This window comes from Typopeltis vanoorti, chromosome 3 (assembly GCF_054136105.1).
Source record: "Typopeltis vanoorti isolate ZY-2024b chromosome 3, IOZ_Tvanoo_1.0, whole genome shotgun sequence".
Classification (NCBI taxonomy): domain Eukaryota; kingdom Metazoa; phylum Arthropoda; class Arachnida; order Uropygi; family Thelyphonidae; genus Typopeltis; species Typopeltis vanoorti.
The window spans coordinates 107,804,144-107,822,348 of record NC_143551.1 but is presented as its reverse complement, the minus strand read 5'-3'; the positions used below and the strand labels follow the sequence as shown (position 1 = coordinate 107,822,348).

The window sequence follows — 18,205 nt, the reverse complement described above, 5'->3', positions numbered from 1 at the left end:
TTCCTCATTGAATGGTTTTATAAGGCAGCATGCGAAACTTTACTTCATTCTCCTAACTTAAGCAGATCAGATGGTTTACGTCTATCCTCTTTGTTGGAGATAGTACTTTTTAAATCAGCTAATCTTTCTTAAGTTGATTTTGGTCTTTCTTAACTAGCTACTTAGGTGGTACTTTTTAGAATTGCCTGTTAATGTTCAATTGCTATTTTGTGTTCTTGTATTGACGATGCTTATGGTACTTAGAAAATTCTTCGTTAATGAAGTATTTTACCTGACTTTTCCTCTGGTATTACAATTATTTAAAATATGCCTACTCATGGTACTTCATTATTGAAACAAAAGTCCCTTGAACATTCAACTTCTTGTCTACTAAAACTAGAAGAGCTCTAGCCAGATGAGTTTTTTCTAGCATAATCCCACTGATATAGTATTCCATTAGATATCTTATCACACCAAAGTGCATAATTTTGCTGAGATTGAACTACACTGCTCAAAACAATTAGGGGATATTTTAGTTTCTGTCAGATAATTATAAATTTCTGCAAATAATTATAACTATTGGGTACTTCATACATGAATAAATATTTCTTACTTATGGATAGGGTGTAATTGATATGATATTGTTTAAATAATCAATATTTATTACAAATTTAACAAATTATACATTTTAGCGTGAAATAATTTTAACAAGAATAGCAAAAACGCTTTTGTTATATTTTAATAGGACGTATGTCTCCATTTACAACCAAAACAGTGGTATATAGATTACATGGACCGGATAAGATAATAAAACATTTCTTGTGGGATATTTACCTACTCTTCTGTGAGAGCAATTTCAAGGTCTTGAAGTGATCGTGGTGGCACCAGTCGAGCAGAAACGCACCGGCCTAAAGCATTCCAAGCATGTTCTTCTGGCAAGTAATGACAAATACTGATCGTCTCTTGGAGTTGTTGATGATGGGTGACATTGACCTTATCTTCGGCAAACATTTCCCTTCTCCAGGAAAGCGATTCTAAAGTCATGAAGTTACACTTTCAGATACACAACACGTTTGAGCCACAACTTGCTGCGTTTGTCCAGCTTCTAATCGATCAACGGCTCTCCAAGCCATGGATTCATGAGATAAACACAACAGGAGGTAAATCATCTATTTACCTCCTGTTGTGTTTGCAGATATCTCTCAGGATGACCATAAGAAGCACAAAGCTGGAGATTATAAATTAAAGATACCAAGAAATTATATACTTGGTTTAATCCTTTATCCAAGTGTAAGCAAACAATGTTTGTCCCTGAAGTATTTTCAGTACTGGGGCAACTCGTGTATAGAAGCTAATGACTTCACATCACTTGCCTTAGTATCCCATAATTGCAAAGCATATATCCTTACATGCTAAGCATTATAGGAAAGATCACTACCCAGATCGATTTCGACCTTTATTGAGGATGTTTAGGTTATTTACTGAGGTTTGGAGTCGTGAGAGGATGACCTTACCCAGATTGGACGATAATTTTGCAGTAGGTGTGGATCTTTGCCTGGTTTATGTATAGGAATTACATCAGCCAGTTTCCAGGTGGAAGGAAAATAGTGAAATCTTAAAATTGCATTTATTATACTGGTCAGGTGCACTACTGCTTTTCAGGGCAGAAGTTTGATCACCCGATTAGTAATGTTGTCTGGCCCAGGAGCTTTTTTGTTCTTTAATTTTTTAATAATGTCATATATCTCAGCAGGTGATGTTGGTGCAATATGGTCACTGCTGATGATAGGAAGTTTGAGTGAGTGTCTGACCTTGCTGTGAATCTTATATATGTGGTCAAAGTCAAGGTTTTCATACGAAGGCCTGCATTGCTCCTCCAAATTGTATGCTATAACTTCTGCTTTGTCTACATCTGTGTGAGCAAGGCCCTGGTCAGAGAATATTGGGGGAAGGGATCTGACTTTGTTTTTGATATTTTTCAGTAGTCCCGAGATGGAGTGATCAGTAGGTGAAATGGAGGCTAACTTTTCTTCCCATACTTTGAGTGCATCTCTTACTGCCCCATTTAATCTGTTTAGATTTGTTTTATCTTGTGGTGCACACATGTTAAGGAATCTTTTCCTAGCACTGTTTTTGTCTCTGATCAAGTTCATGATGTCTTCAGGCAAACGATCTGGCTTGCGGGCAGATTTGTAGGAGGTAGTTACCATTATAGCAGAATTAATTTGTTGTGTGAGATTTTTAACTGCAGTTTCTACATCTTCTTTTGTGCGTATGTGAGGAACAGGTCCAATATAATCCTTCAGCGCTGTTGACATTCTTTCCCATGCTATGTAGGAGTGAGAAGGAGGAGACAGGTATTCTTGTTTTCCCAGCTGTAGTAGAATTGGGTTGTGATCAGATGATAGTTCATCCATGGATATAATGCTGTATTGAAGTTTGATATCCTGCAGGATAGCTATATCCAGGATATCAGCAGTGCCAACATACTGAGATGAGTTAGTGCAGTGGGGCCTGCCACAACAGCATTGCCTGATCCTAAGTAATTGGAAAGGATGCAACCATTCTTGTTGGTAGTTGAGCAATTCCATGCAGGGTGCTTGAAGTTCAGATCCCCGGTTATAATGGTCTGCTATCTGACGCATAAGATGGCATTTAGGTCAGAGTGTAGTAGAGATTTTTGGGGAGGGTTGTAAGCTGAGTAGATTTTCAATCTGCCAGCAGAACTGGAGACTACTTCCATGCCTGTGATCTCAAGGTTAGTAGTTGAAGGGTATAATTTTTAATGAAGATGGCGGTGCCACCGCCTCTGTAGAGTAATCTATCATTTCTATATAGGCGATAACCCCTTATTTTAGGATTGTCCGAGGGTCTTAAATGAGTTTCACTGCTTAATAAAACATCTGGTTGATACCTATATGTGAAATCTCGGAGTTCCAGAATTTTGTTTTTGAGGCCATTTGCATTCCAAGCAATGATCTGAAGAGATACTGGAATGAGTTTGTTACTATTCATTTATGAGAGCTGCGAGGATGACCTGTGTTTCACGAAAAATTCTTTTAGTGGAGGTTTCAGTAGGGTTTGATAGGCTGAAATTTTGTAGCATGTTTGCTAGTGAGGTCATAATAACAGCTGCTAGATTTTTAGGTGCTGTTGGTTGATTTTGTTCTGGTATTGGTCTATTTGTGCGGGTCACTTTAGCATAACTTCTTGTTTGCTTTTGGATGTCTCTATTTTTGGAGGTCTCCAATTGTGGCTGCTGAGTCTCCGGATTTGATGCCTGGGCCTCTGGTGTTCTTATACTATAGGAGGAGGGTTGATTGACTGCCTCTGTCCGTCTGTTCTTTGGGTGCTGAGTACATCCTTTGTAGTTCGCAGGATGGGGGCCACCGCAGTTGGCACATTTCGCCGAGGTAGCCCTTGACTTAGTGCAGGTATTGGTTGGATGGCTGTCCCCACATTTCAAACATCTATATTCAGCTCTACGTAGATTCTGGGCATGGCCAAACTTCTGGCACCTGTGGCACTGTCCAGAAGATGATCTTTTCCGGAGTGGTTCTGGTGTGACGATGAGACCACAGACTGTTTTTAAGTTGTAGATATCCTTGTAAATTTTGTGAATCTCTACTAGGACTAATGGCATGGGAGTCTTGTCTGCTTTGTACATTCTGCTGACCTTGACTGGAGGCAGATCCTGAGAGTTCAGGTCAGCAGCTATTTCTGCTGTGTCAATGTCTTCACAGACACAACGAGGACCACTTTTAAGTTTTTTTTGGAGCTGAGTGCAAAGGTATGATACTGGATGCCTCTGTCATCCAGTTCTTTAGTCAACCTTCTATAGTCTATTACTGTTGCTGGCTGGATCTTTATGCCTTCATCCATGTTTTTGGCCTTAATGAAGCCAATGTGCAGATTGGACATTGTGGATCTTAAAGCTGCCCATTTCTGCTTTTCTCTAAGGATGATCGGAGGCACCTTTTCTTTGGGAGAAATAGCGGCGTCCGAACCATGAGAATCCTGTTCCATTTCATTATCGTCATTGTGCGGTTCTTCCGTTGTTCTTCGCTTTTTGCGTGCACGCACTTCTACAAAGTCTGAGGGAGTATAAGGCACTGATTCTAATTGATCTTCTGCGACAACGTCTGTGACACCTTCCGGGGGGAAACGTGTCGTAAAGTTTCACTTTTCCCGGCCAATTGTTAAGTGGTTCACCTAGTCTTATAAATTCTTTATATACCTCCTCAAATTTTGTCTCATTTAGCTGTTTTTCCGTGATTATCAATGTGAAGTATCAAAAAAAATATAAAAAAAACACTTACCTTGCAGTTGTAGTCTTACCGGCACTACTACAAGACTCTGTACTGTTCTTGCAAGGGCACTGAATCAAAAATTGCATGATCTTCAAGACACATAATATAATATAATAAACACACCACAATTCCAAAACTGACTGAGGACATCCTATCATCACCAATTCTCTTCCTCCATCCACAATTCACAGTTAACAATAAACCATGATGCTAAGGTTGAAGTAATGCAGAAGTCATATTTTCATATACAAATAGCCAAAAGGTGTCACACCTTATTATTAAATTACTCTGGATTAGAGATATGTTGTTTATTATTTTAACGGTATAATAGAACACAGAAACTAAGTAAATAATTAATTTTTTAACTTGATGCTGATATTTCGCTGGTATTATAACCAGCATCTTCAGAGCACAAAAACACTTTGTCACAATACGCGAGACTAAAACAACATGGTGTACATTAACAAAATTGTAGCAGCAACACAAAGACTAGAGTCCTGATTTTGGCGCCCTCTATCTGAGGGGGAAAAAAAAAAAAAAAAAAAAAAAAACGCTATCATATATTGCTAGAGTCCTAGAAAAGTGCTAGTTTTTCCTTAATATGACTGTCTCCCAGATCTTCGGCAAGTTAATACAGCCATATTTGTTGAGGTTTGGGGTGTGTTTTAGGGCTTCTGTCGCCTCTAAGAACACCCTCATCCGCTCACCCAAGGACAGCATTCCTCCTTTATCACATCCAGGAGTCTACCAAGTACCCTGCTCATGCAATCAAGCCTACTACGGTCAAACAGGAAGAACTGTGAATATCCGCATCAGCGAACATAAACGATACGTCCGGAAATATCATTATGGGAAGTCGGGCCTAGCAGACCATGCTCTGGATACCCCTGCACACAGGATCAACTGGAAAAACACAAAAGTACTACACAGAAACCCATATAAATCAGAGATTGTTGTATTCTAGTATTGTTGTATTGAATGTATTCTGAAGGTCAAAGGGTTGAATAGAGGTGTAAAATGGATGATTGATGGTATCGAACATGAAATCTGGAAGAAGAAGGTGCTCTGGAGGCAGCAAAAGATGAATAATAGTAATAATTGGTTGCACAAAAAATATAAAGATCATGCCAGCAGAGTAACTCAATTTCCTAAAGACAACAAAAGTGCAATATGAGCAGAAATTAGCAAATCAAGTCAAAAAAAATCCTTGGAAGTTTTTTTTTTTTTTTCAATCTGTGGCAAGTAGAAAAATAATGATTACAGCAAGATGATGTTAATGGATGAAAGTGGGAGATTGGTAACTGCTGCAGAGGACATGGCTGAGGTATTCACTGTGCATGAAATTCATCAAGAGATTCATCCTTACTGGGAAATCAGAAGCTCAGGTGTAGAGAATGAAATAAGAGACGACTTAATGGTGAGCAAATAAGGGGTTTAATTTGGGAAACTAATAATTTATTTGGGACTGATCATTTTCCTGTGACATCCACGTTTTTGAATGTGCAACCAAATATTACATCATAGATATCACAGTGGAAAATCAAGCAAGGTGACTAGCTCACCTTCTCTTCCTTAGTATAAATTGACTCTGGGATGTTAAGCTCAGCTCTTATCAGTAATGGAGTGTGTTGCACAAGTTGTCACAGTTGCAGTTCCTAAAACAACTAGTTGGTGTTTCCACTTTTCCCTACATGGTGGGCAGAATGTTGATTGAACAGCAGCCAACGAAGCACAGAAGAAAGCTTGGAGTAATCTTCTGCACATACACCACAACAAGCCTCATTGCTTTAATATTTGCCCAAGCAAGACACATTTGTCATCAGAACCAAAAGAAATTCTAGATCCTAAACAAATCTTCTATAATAAGAGCAACCAACACCAATGAAGTCTCAAACGCATGGAAAGGATTATTCGCAGTACATGTTATTTATTTTCACAATATTGATGACAACACATAATGATAACAAAATAATATTGATTAACTTATTTGCTGATATTATATCCAGCATCTTCATGCTGGATATAATATAAAAACAGTACACAAAACAACAACAATTTGGTATACAGTAGGACTAGCAGATGTCAGCAGTTCATCCTGTCTGTCCATAGTAAACCTGGTCACAAGAACAGATACTTCATAAACTCCTGGATGTGATAAAGGGTGAACATATGAGAGAGTGCCAATTTGACACAAGGTTTAAATATGGTGTATAGTTGATATGTATTGAGCACTCTAGATATCTTTTCAAATTTCCTTGAATGTGTGGGATGGTAACTAAAGCAGACAAAGGTAATGCAACTGTGTTGATGAATTTAGCTGAATATGAAAGCAAAATGTACATAATTTATAAGACCAGTCTACATCAGGGGGGATGCCAGAACCCCCCCCCCCTTTCGAGTCATCAGAATTCAAGGAGAACCGGCCTACCAGTCCAGAACTCGGGGGGGGGGGGGGGGGGGCATAGGTATAGATATAAATGCTCTACTCATTTATACCAAATATTGAATGCAAGAAGAATGGCCAGATGAGGGAATATTGGATGGCTGATAAAAAATAAAAATTTAACTGCTAGAAGTAATTGGGTACAAATATCATTATTAACTACAAGTAAAATACTAACAAGAAATGATACTAGAAAGAATTTAAAAAATAAAATAAAAATAGACAAAGAGCCAAGGGAAACGAGCAAGATTTAGAGCCAATAAGTGATATGTAGATCAAATAGTAACATTCAGAATAATAATTGCACAGTCAGTAAAATGGCAGTCAAATCTTTATAGCAACTTTGTTGTTTTTGAAATTTATGCTCTATTACGACATGGCATGTAAAATTATCAACTTAGTTAAGAAAATTTATGAACAATATAAAATACAAATCATACACAATGAAAAACTTTCAGATTTGCTCCCAACAATATATCTTATTGTTGTATATTGGTAATTGAGAAATGCCATGTAAAGCATAAAAAGAATACAGTGGAATTGAAGAGAACAGCTACAGGATCTGGATTTTTGTAGATGATATATATTTACTGGCATATACAAGACAACGTTTGAAGGGAGAAATGATAAAACTAAATGAAGATGCTTTGACTGTCAGAACAAAAATAATGAAAATAAACAAAAAAGATATGGTTCTGGGTGGTAAATTTTAGAAACAGTGGAGAACTTTAATTGCCGAACATTATTATTATTATTACATTACACCTCCAGGGAATCCAAAGACTCATCGACAATCAATAATAAATAAACAGGGAGAAGCAGACAAAGATATAAAATCTAAGAGTGAATTTTTAACATGTTAGAGAAAATATGGAGATATTTTCAAATATTAAATAAGTATTAAAACTCTATGCATCAAAAACATGGACAACAACAAAAACAATTAGGGGAAAAATGCAAAGTATTTGTAAATAAATGCTTAAGAAGAATTCTATACATGAAATGCTGCAAAGGATATCCAATAAAGAATTATGGCAGAAAACTAAAGAAAAACCGATAATGTATGACATCAGAGAAATGGAAATGGATCAGACATGTCCTAAGAAAACTTGAAAAAACGAAGTCAAACAACCATTAAATCCACAAGGGAAGAAGGGAAAGAAAGGTAGGCTAAAGATGTGCCTGTAGAAAAGAACAAGAACTTGGAAAAATAGGAAAGAACTGTACACATGCAAAAAGAAAGAACTTTAAATTTTTCAAATTTAAAGTTGTTAATTGTTCATGAATTTCCTGTGTGAGTTTTGTTTTTCCATTTTTAATGCTTCAAGTGCAGATTTTGAGTCGCTGTAGATGGTTTTCCTTCTGTAATATTTATTACTGGATTAGAGAGATAGAACTTGAGAGCTGCTTCCTATGTTATTCACAAGTGAAGTTTGAGGCTATATTGTCAGCTGTGGTTTTGATTTGCATTTCCTCACCTCCAGGTAGAGTTATAAAAACCCTGCTCCTCCTTGTTTGAGTTCTTCATCAGATGATCCATCAGTGTAGGCAATGACATGGTTTAGATTATTTAAGTGGTGTATAATGTCAAGTCCTTTTCTTTTATTTACATGCTGTGAATCCTTTTTTGTACATGGTTCCAGGAGATTTAAGTTAATCATTGTGTTTTTTGGTACTCTAGTGGAAAAGAATGGCTCTTTGCTTATTTCAGTGGACAGGTGCTCTAAGTCTATCTGTTTTCTAATTTCATGATCATATTATAAAGTAGATAATCTCTTTAGTCTAGATTTTCCAGTCCGGGCATCAAAAGCCTTGAGTGAGATGTGATCCTGTTGTTGGCTCCTGATTCTGTTAGTGAACTTAACTGTGGAGAATTTTCTTCTGTCTTCTAGTATGTGAAGCCCACACTCTTGTTGAGCTTTTAAATTATTTGTAGATGAGACTGCATCTATAATAATTTTTGCTGCTCTTGACTGTACTTTGTTAAGCTTTTCTTTTGAGCTAGTGGAAGCTAGAGCCCAGATTATTGAAGCATATTCCATAGTGGGTCATATGAGTGCTGTATATGTAGTTTTGGGTGTCTTCAGTTTTGCACCCCATTTCGTTCCACAAAGCCTTTTGATGATATTAAGCTTTTTAAGAGCTTTATTAGATGTATTTGTATGTGGGTTGTAAATCTTAGTTCAGTATCTACAGTTAGACCTAAGTATTTGGGAAACTCTGTTTTTCCTATTTTGGTATTATATATTTTCATTTAGGAGTTGTAATTGTGTCTGTTTTTTCTATCAGTGGAGAAGATGCTAAGTTTTGTTTTGTTTTCTGGGTTTATCTGTAATTTGATTTCCTTTGCCCATCTTTCTAAGCCTTTTATTGACTTATTTAGGACTTTTTCAGATTGTTGAGGATTACTGCTTGTGTGCCAGATTGCTATATCATCCACATAGCATACTATTTTTGGGTCATTGATTATGTGAGGATGAATATTGTTCATATAAATGAGAAATAGGAGCGAGCTTAGAACAGAACCTTGTGGGACTCCAGCCCAAGTTCGATGTATATCGGAAGAAGTTCCATTAACTTTTACTTTCATTTTTCTTCCTTTAATGAAATCTGAAATCCAAATTAATGCGTTCCCCCTTATTCCAGTATCATATGCAATTTTTATTAACTTTTGTCTCCAAACACAATTGAAAGCAGCTGTAAGATCTAAGAAAATTGCTGTTGGCTTCTTTGGTTTTCCTTGAAAGCTGTCTATGATTGATTGGCAAAGATTAAGATAATCGATCATTGCTGTATTGAGACCTGTATGCTGTTTGGTAGAAGTTGATCTTGTTATTTTCTAAGAGCCAATTCATAAGTCTAGTATGTATTATTCTTTCATTTAGTTTGCAAAGAGTACTAGTCAAAGCTATTGGTCTGTAGCTTTTAGTCACTAAGGTTTTTGTTAGGTTTTAGTAAGGGATATAATGGCTGATGTTTTCCAGATTTTTGTCAGTTTACCTGTATTCCAAGAAGTGTTAAATATTTTCAGAAGTTGGATTTCGGCTTTTACTTCCATGTTTTTAATCATATGTCCAAAGATAAGATCTATGTTGGGTGATTTGTCAGGGTCAATTTGACTAATTGCTGTTTCTTTCTAATTCTATCATTGTGAGATCCTGAGTAAAGATGTCTTCATAAGGATAGGTTTTAGATTGTGTTAGCAGATGTTTTGCAATTTTCCTGCACCTTTTGTCTTCGTTATTGTATTGCAGTTTGCTTACTTTGAGTAATGTTTGGCCAGTATATTTGCCATTTGTTTGTTTTTTGCTGCTGTATATTAATTCCCGAGGAGATTGTGTTTGAAGAGTGATCAGTATCCACAAGTGTTGTTGAGTCCTTTCTTGGATCTAGCTTGATTTAATTTAATTAGATACATTTAATTTCAGTTGCAGAATTCTTCCCACTTTTTTGGTTTGCAGTTTGAAATTTCACCTTCAATTTTTTTAGTTAATTCTATTATTTTTTTTTGTTTTAACTGTTCATTGATAATATCTCTTTCAGTGTTCATTACACTGATATTATGATCTTTCCAAAATGGAACCCAGTTGTTTTTCCTGAGTCTTCTGGGAATTGAATTTTTTGTAGTTCTTTGTATGTTGTTAGTTAATTCTAGTAGTTGCTGATCAAGTTCTTTACTAGTGGGTGTGCCAGTGCAGTATGTTTCTAATAGTTGTGTGTATTGCTTTTCTGAAGTTCCAAGATCTCTTTTCTATGGATTTTGGTCTAACTGCTTAATGTAGGTAGCGACCAATACAGGTCGCTACCTACATTTCAACTCCTCTCACTGCATCTCACATAAACTCAGCATTGTACACATGTTAAAGAAAAGAGCGATTCGCATCACAATGGACAACAGGACCCTTCAAGATGAGTTAAAATTTATTTCCAACAATCTGTACTTGAACGGCTATCCAAGAAGACTAGTCAATAAAGTCCTTTTCTCTGAACCACCACAAAGAGAACAAGAAGATATTCAATATATAAAAACGATTGCAATTCCATTTGTAAGTGGCATCTCCAACAAGCTCGCCAATCTCCTCAAGCAACACAAAATAAGAGTAACATTTAAACCAATAGAATCTATTCGTAAACTACTAAGATCTCCAAAAGACAATCATCCGTTCTATAAATATGCTGGAGTTTATACTATTCCATGCTCATGTGGCTCTAGTTACATCAGACGGACTTCGAGAAGCCTCGAAATCAGGCAAAAGGAGCACATTGGCTATGTCAAAAACAACAGACAGGACACTTCTGGCCTATCGTCTCATTTCTCCACAACTAACCATGTCATCGAGTGGGACAAAAGCTGTTCCCCTTACATAGAGGAAGATTACCATTCAAGAATTTTCAAAGAAGCAGCCACAGTCGCCCGTTCTACTGTAAACCTTAACAGAAACCAAGGCCTAATACTCCCAGAGATATGGAAAACCCTAATCAGAACCTTAAAAATGGAAGAAATGAACTTTAATACAAACTACAGAAAGTTCCTCAGCAACAGCTAGCTGATCTTGTACACCTGATACATGTTTCACTCACGTTCGATACTATTTTATTTGTAATTATTCTAGTCAGTTTTTTATTCTTGTCAGTTTTGCAGTTATGCATAATTGTGAGATTGTTTAAACCTATATGGAAGTGCCCTGAAGATGCCAACAGATAAGTGTGGCGAAACTAGTTGGTTCAGTTAATAAAATTGATCAACACTTGATCGGTAAACCAAATTATTATTATTTACTAACTGCTTAATGGTTGTGATGATAGGCATATGATCACTGATGGCATTCTTTAGTATTTTCCACTGGGTAAGATTTGCAGTTTCATAATCTACTGCTGATTCTGTACTCGTTGTTTTTGACAGAGATGTCTTTTGCTTGTTGTTTATGATTTCAAGGTTTAGATCGTCAGTCATGTCTTCTATTTGTGCTCCTTTCTGATCTAGTTGTGGGGAACCCCAAGTTGGGCTTTTGGCATTTAGATCTCGTAAAAGGATCTTTATATCTGATGTTGTTTGACTTAGTTGCTTAAGTAGTTCTGTGTTTATATCTGGGTAATATGCATTGACTATTGTAATGATGCATTTTGGTAGACATATCTTGACTGCTTGAGCCTCTGCATTACTATTTATATTGCTATTTGTAGTTGATATGATTTCTTTATATTTAATGCGTTTGGTCCGTAAGAGTATAGCTAGACCTCTGTCAGAATGATCCAGTCTGTCCTTCCTTATTGTTGAATAGCCTTTGATTTAAAGTTTCAGATTTTCTTTTCTTGTGGGCATGCAATGTGGATGTTATGTTTGTATAAAATGTTCTTAAGCTCTTCCATCTTTTTTTGAGTGCCATTGATGTTAAGCTGAAGTATGTTGAGAATCCTTGTCGCATATTTCTCATCAAGATCCCAGGCTGCAGTTCTCGACCCGTCGACTTCCCCAGACACGGTAGTATGATTCTGATCAGAACAGATGCTCTTCATGGAATTAGGTGTGCCAGAGCCCCGTTAGTCAGCAATTTTCTGGGTTCTCTGCAGGCCTTCACAGCTACTGTATCAGCTTGGGGCCCTCGAAGTTCCCACTGTGCTTCAACCTACAGGGCAATCCCCTACTTCTTGTCATTTCCGCCTTGCACGTGGACAAATGCCTCGGATGTGAGGTTGGATTTCTGCAAGGCACTGAGATCTATATCAAGGCCCTATGCTCTCAGTGGAGTGAGGAGGAATAAGTCAGTCAGTCAGTCATTCATGTAATATAAGGGTCATAGAGACATGGCTGCAGCAAACCATTGACCATGTTTCAAAATGGGCACTTACAAATGATTCAGATTTTTTCCCAGTGACAGTTTATGGGCATTTTTTCTGCAGATGTGGTCTTTGTCCCAATCCATAAATCGGACTATGATACATTTAATTTCAGTTGCACCAGATGCCAAATTCTTGGAGCTAATATTTGACAACAAACTAAAGTTCTCTCTCTCACTTACAACATTTGTGAGATAAGTGCCATAAAGTGATGGACATCCTTCACACTCTTTCTTCCCCTCTTAGGGTGCTGACAGATATTCTTGCTCTAGTTGTACCATGTACTGATTAGATCAGAACTTGATTGTGACTCCCAAGTCTATGCTTCTGCAAGGGAAAGTACCCTGCCACGGTTGGATACTATCTACCATGAACCCATAAGAATTGTAACTGGAGATTTTTGAACTTCAGCAATCCCTAGTCTGTATGTCGAGGCAAATGAACAACCCTTGTTGCCTCCCTATCAACAGCTGTCTCTACTATATGATAACGAAATAAAATCCCTGCCAGACCATCCCACATGACAAACTATTTTTTGCCCTTGGGGGAAAATGTACAGCACACATCAGACTGACATACAGCCCTGTTGTTATATAAACAAAGGCACTCTCAGAATCTCTAGGTTTTAGGGTAGACAATGTTTTACAGATGCCATCAAATATACTACTACTGTGACATTCATACCTACCACCATTCATCTTTTCTTTCTGCAGGCTATATTCTACTCCTCCTGTTGTCTACCAGGCTCTTTCAAGCAGATAGAATGGAAAACTGATTTTGTGCCTGTCTACACAGATAGTTCAGAAGAGTTCTAGTGGATTTTCTGCTCTCTTCTCAGACAGCATAATGTCTCCTCAGATCCTGCTAGAATCTAACAACTTCACTGCTAAATTGTATGCTGTAAAGCTTGCCTTAAGCTACATAAGCTCTCACAGTTATGGAAGCTACATTTGGATGTACACTTCTGTTGGATCCCCCCCCCCCTATGATTAAAGAAACAAGCTGCAGATACAGCTAGGTCAGTTTATTTCTCAAGCTTTTATCTTTTAAACTTTTATCCTGGTTACAGTCATCATGGAATAGAGACCCAACACGCTATCCAAAATCAAATTTTTTGTAGTCTAGTTTATTCAGGGCCATTGTTCTTGCTTGGCTCCATATTTTAATCATCTTCTAGTTCTGCAGTACCGTCTAACCATCATTCACATTATAATCAACTGTCCTTGTTTCGCGAATGAGCATAGTCCCTGTTTTAGTTATATTCATTGTCTCTCTGAGCCCTATAAGCTTAAACACATAGCAAAGATCAGTTCAGTAATGGAGAACCAGATATGTTTATCAGCATTGTGATGAAGTTGAAGTTTCTTTTCCACATGATGTCTATTTCATATACTCGATGTAAAAGATATCTATAGGTATTTTAATTCCAAGAATGTAGGACAGTATGTACATCTTTCCAGTTCTTGTTGCTGCTAAAATGGTAAACTGCTTCCATTAGTTATTTTAACCACAAGGCATAGTTAGACTAAAGGACTTCACTAGTCACCTATTAATAGCGAAACTACAAGCATTGCTGCTTTAGCCTCTAGCAACAGAGTTATAATGCCTCACTTGGCAGATATCTTTGTATATGCTTAATAAATCCAAACTTGATGAGCACACAGTCATTATTTCATCATAATCACCTCTATATGATTCTGTACGGCACATTCATATCCCTAACGTAATCGTATAACTTGGTTGATTTTACCCATAGATTCTCGCCATTCCTTTCATCATAATGTAGTTTCCTGGCTCTTAGTATTTTGTCTCATACCAATAAATAATTTCTCCAGACTCCTGATACTCAACACATTCAAGCAGGTTGTCCATCCATTCTTTCCTCAGACACACCCCACACATCCAAAATCTGAAAATCGTTCCTTCTACATAGCCTGTGCATCAAATCATTTACCATCATAACTCTCCATCTTTCTTTAATTCTGCTCTTTTTTCCATATTGCTGAAGATGTACATTCTATGATATGATAGCACTAAATTAATAATCACCAGACTTTCACAAACATCCCACAAGATATCAATTATATCTTAAGGATATTTGATAAATATGAATGATTTCAGAGGAGTGATCACTTTGTAATGTAATTATCACCCTTTACCTGCAATGTAATGTTATGGGCAAAATTTCTTGCATTTTCTGAGGTTATCACATAAAGGTGGCCTTCACTCCACTATATAAAATCTTCAGAATCTAACAGCCTCCAAAATCTCTTCCCTCTCCCTTATAGAATCCAGGTTGCCTGCAAATTTACTGTTCATGTGATATATATTGGACAAACGAGATATTCTGGAGAAACCCATATCAGGACATTTTAAAGATATCAAAAAGAAAACACAGACTGGCTTTTGGCAAAAAAAAAAAACACACATAAATGTCTTATATTGAACATAACTGTTTTGCCAGAAAATTTAAACCTTTCAAAATGCTAATCATTCCCACTCACTGCAATAAGAATTGAGGCATCATCCTGCACCAAGTTTGGTCTTCATTCATCCGAAGTCTCACATTTACAGACCTTGGATATGATTCACATTATGTTTATAGTACACAACTATACCAGCTAATATTCCTGCTTTCACGTTTTCATTGTTTATTATTTTTCATCTTGTTTAAAAAAATTTCATTTGCTTATACTATAAATTAAAGATGCCAAGAAATTATATTACTGGTTTAATCCTTTATCGAACTGTAAGCAAAAAAATTTGCACGTGAAATATCTTCATGCATTATGGGAAAGGCCAATGCACTTTCAGCATGCATAGTGATTTAATAGTATTAGTTTTTCATATTTGTTAATATCTACACTTTCATTTTCCCATTTTCAACTTTTTTTTATAATGAGAAAATGCAATAAAATATTCATTTACAGGGGTATCTCGCTAATCCGAACTAATAAAAACCGTGTTCGTTCGGATTAGCGAATTTTCCCCAAGAGACAACAATAACTAGAGTTTAAGACAAAAATAATCAGATTTTAATGGTACATCAACTTAATTCTGTAAATTAATGAAGTAACAGGTAGGAAAAAAAAGCTACTGTGCTGTAATGTAAAACTTAAAAAATAATACAGTACACAAGTTTATTTTGTTTGTATGTACCTGTATTGGTTATTATTCTGATTTAATAAAATTGCATAGTTCTGTACATAACTTAATTTGCGTAAAAAAAAATATCACTTTCTTGTACACAACACAAAAAAATTTCACAAAATAGCACAAAAAAAGTTTTTTATTTCTTTGTAAAAAAGTCACCGATTTTCTTTTGCTTCTTGGAAGCTAAACTTTTTTCGAATGCTTCTCGGAGCTGCATTATCAATAAAATTTTATGGAATGGTGTATCATTCTGCTTAGTACATTCTATACACATATTAAAACTGTCAACTGGCTTTTAATGTTTTACTTTTTTTTCTTCGAGTTCTTTATCGTCATCGTCTTCTAATTCATTTTGCATCATGATATTTATAATTTCAGCATCCGATATGATTTCGAATTCACTTTCGGTTCTACCTGTAATCCATTCCGTAACATCTGTTTGTGAAATTTCAACATCTAGGTTTATATTTTTTTACCAAATTATGCACATTTTGAATTTCCTCTTTTGGTGTATCACCGAAGTCATCTTGGTAAATTCTCGAAAGGTACAGTTTTTTCCATGATGCTCGAATTGCTTCAGGTTCGACGGCTTCCCAAGCAAACATGAACACACAATAAATCAAAATAGGCCTACAGTATAACTGTACAATCGACAGTATGAAAAAAATACTGTATTGTAATAATAATAAAATAAATAATAATAGTTCAAATAATAATTATTTAAAAAAATAACAGTACACAAAATAATAATACGTATTAAATAAAACTTTTTTTGTTTCAAACTGCAGTTCGGATTACTGGAGGGTTCAGATTAGCGAGATACCACTGTAATTGCATAAACTAATAAATACAACATTGTAGACAAACACAGCAATGCTAATCTTGGCTGGCAGGCATTACAAACTTTTGTTACATCAAACTGTCCATTTGCCAGCTCATGTAAGACCAAATCTTGTGCAGGAAACATATCTTAGGAGTATTATGTCTAGAAGTTCAGATTATATGCAAGTCAAGGACCACCTATATAAATTTGGGATAGTGTGCATATAATTAATTTAGGTTTTTCGATTAAATTAAGTATTAAAAATTTTTAATAATTTAATATTTAGTTTTAATAAAAAAAATTAAAACATTACTAATAATTTTTGTCCCAGGAAACTTCAACGTGAATGAGACGGTTGCTTCATGATGAGTCGATGTGTATATCTTTAGATTTCATATTTTGTGTATAGAAATTGCTAAGAACATTTGCTTTTGATATGCAAATATCCAAACTTTGATAATCCTAAGATTAAGGCAAATCTTGAAGTAACAAATGAAAAATGTGTTTGTTGGCAAAGGCATTGATCTTTTATTGTTTATTTTCGTACTACAGGATCCACCAACAGCACCCATACAACCAAAAACAGAGCCCAAAAAGGGAAATCAGTGGTTTGATGTCGGCATATTTAAGGACACTTCATCTGTTGTTTCCCATTTCTACTTGCCACTGGAAGAGAAAAAGGAAGATGTAAGTTTTTCATTTGATAATTCTTATCTTTTGTCATTTTTTATTTAATAAATCTTTGGTTTCATTTATTAAAATTATAGCATCATTTATTGTCATTTCCTACTACAGTCTAGTTTCTGAATGTCTAACTCAAATTTCTGTTAAGAATGCTAGTGTTAATGGTAGGACCTTCATATATGCTATAATGCAACTTCAGCTGATATATCAACAAAGGAATTTATCAAAAATGTAATAAGAGCAATGTTTTAAAAACAGTCATGTTAAAATATATCCAGATGATCCAGAAATCTATCCAGGTAGTATTATAAATTTGTTCATAGATGTTTCAACAGAATGGAAAGTTACTTTTTTCATTCAATTTAAATTTCACTTGTCCATATACCATTGCAGTGGGTTTCATTTTCCAACAACCATTCAAAATTTGGTATGCCTCTCTATAATTTATATAATTATATATGGTCTGCTAAAGGAAGATATGTGTATAGCTTCTGTAGTCCATCAGAAATTATTAAGTCCTTTAATTTAAAAAGACCTGGATTCAAATCCTGCCTATTTTTCATCTCACATGACTGATTTGAAATGGCTGAGAAATACATGCAGTTCATACAGATAGTAATCTATGTAGATAGTAGGATTAACCATCATAACATTAATTAGATTTCTTCGGATGCCCTTTTTGAACATCTGGAAGTTTTCCTTAGGGAGTACTTCATGAAAAAGATTGTTTCAAAAAATAGAAGTAGAAATCGAATGAGAGAAAGTGGAAGGAAGCACATTCAGTCAGCCAGTAGTGAACTGTAAATAAATGGAACCTAGGTCTTTCACACTAAAGGGCTTAATGTTGGCCAGTTTCTGCTCATTTTATTGTACTTAGCAGAATTAGAGGAGGGTGGGATGCCAATTCTGTGGAATAGTGCCCTTGAAAGTACCTGAAAAGGCCTGTAAGACTGCATTGTGCATTATTTTATGTAT

At 35.8% G+C, this 18,205-nt stretch overlaps 1 protein-coding gene across 2 annotated transcripts in view; it reads left to right on the top strand.

Moving 5' to 3' along the window:
* Positions 1 to 18,205, top strand: part of Hcf (Host cell factor) — a 502,792-nt gene that overhangs the window by 400,390 nt on the left and 84,197 nt on the right. For both annotated transcript variants that reach the window (XM_090390794.1, XM_090390792.1), the window contains exon 24: positions 17,099 to 17,233. In XM_090390794.1, the coding sequence (XP_090246920.1) occupies positions 17,099 to 17,233 (135 nt within the window). The remainder of the gene's footprint in view (positions 1 to 17,098; positions 17,234 to 18,205) is intronic.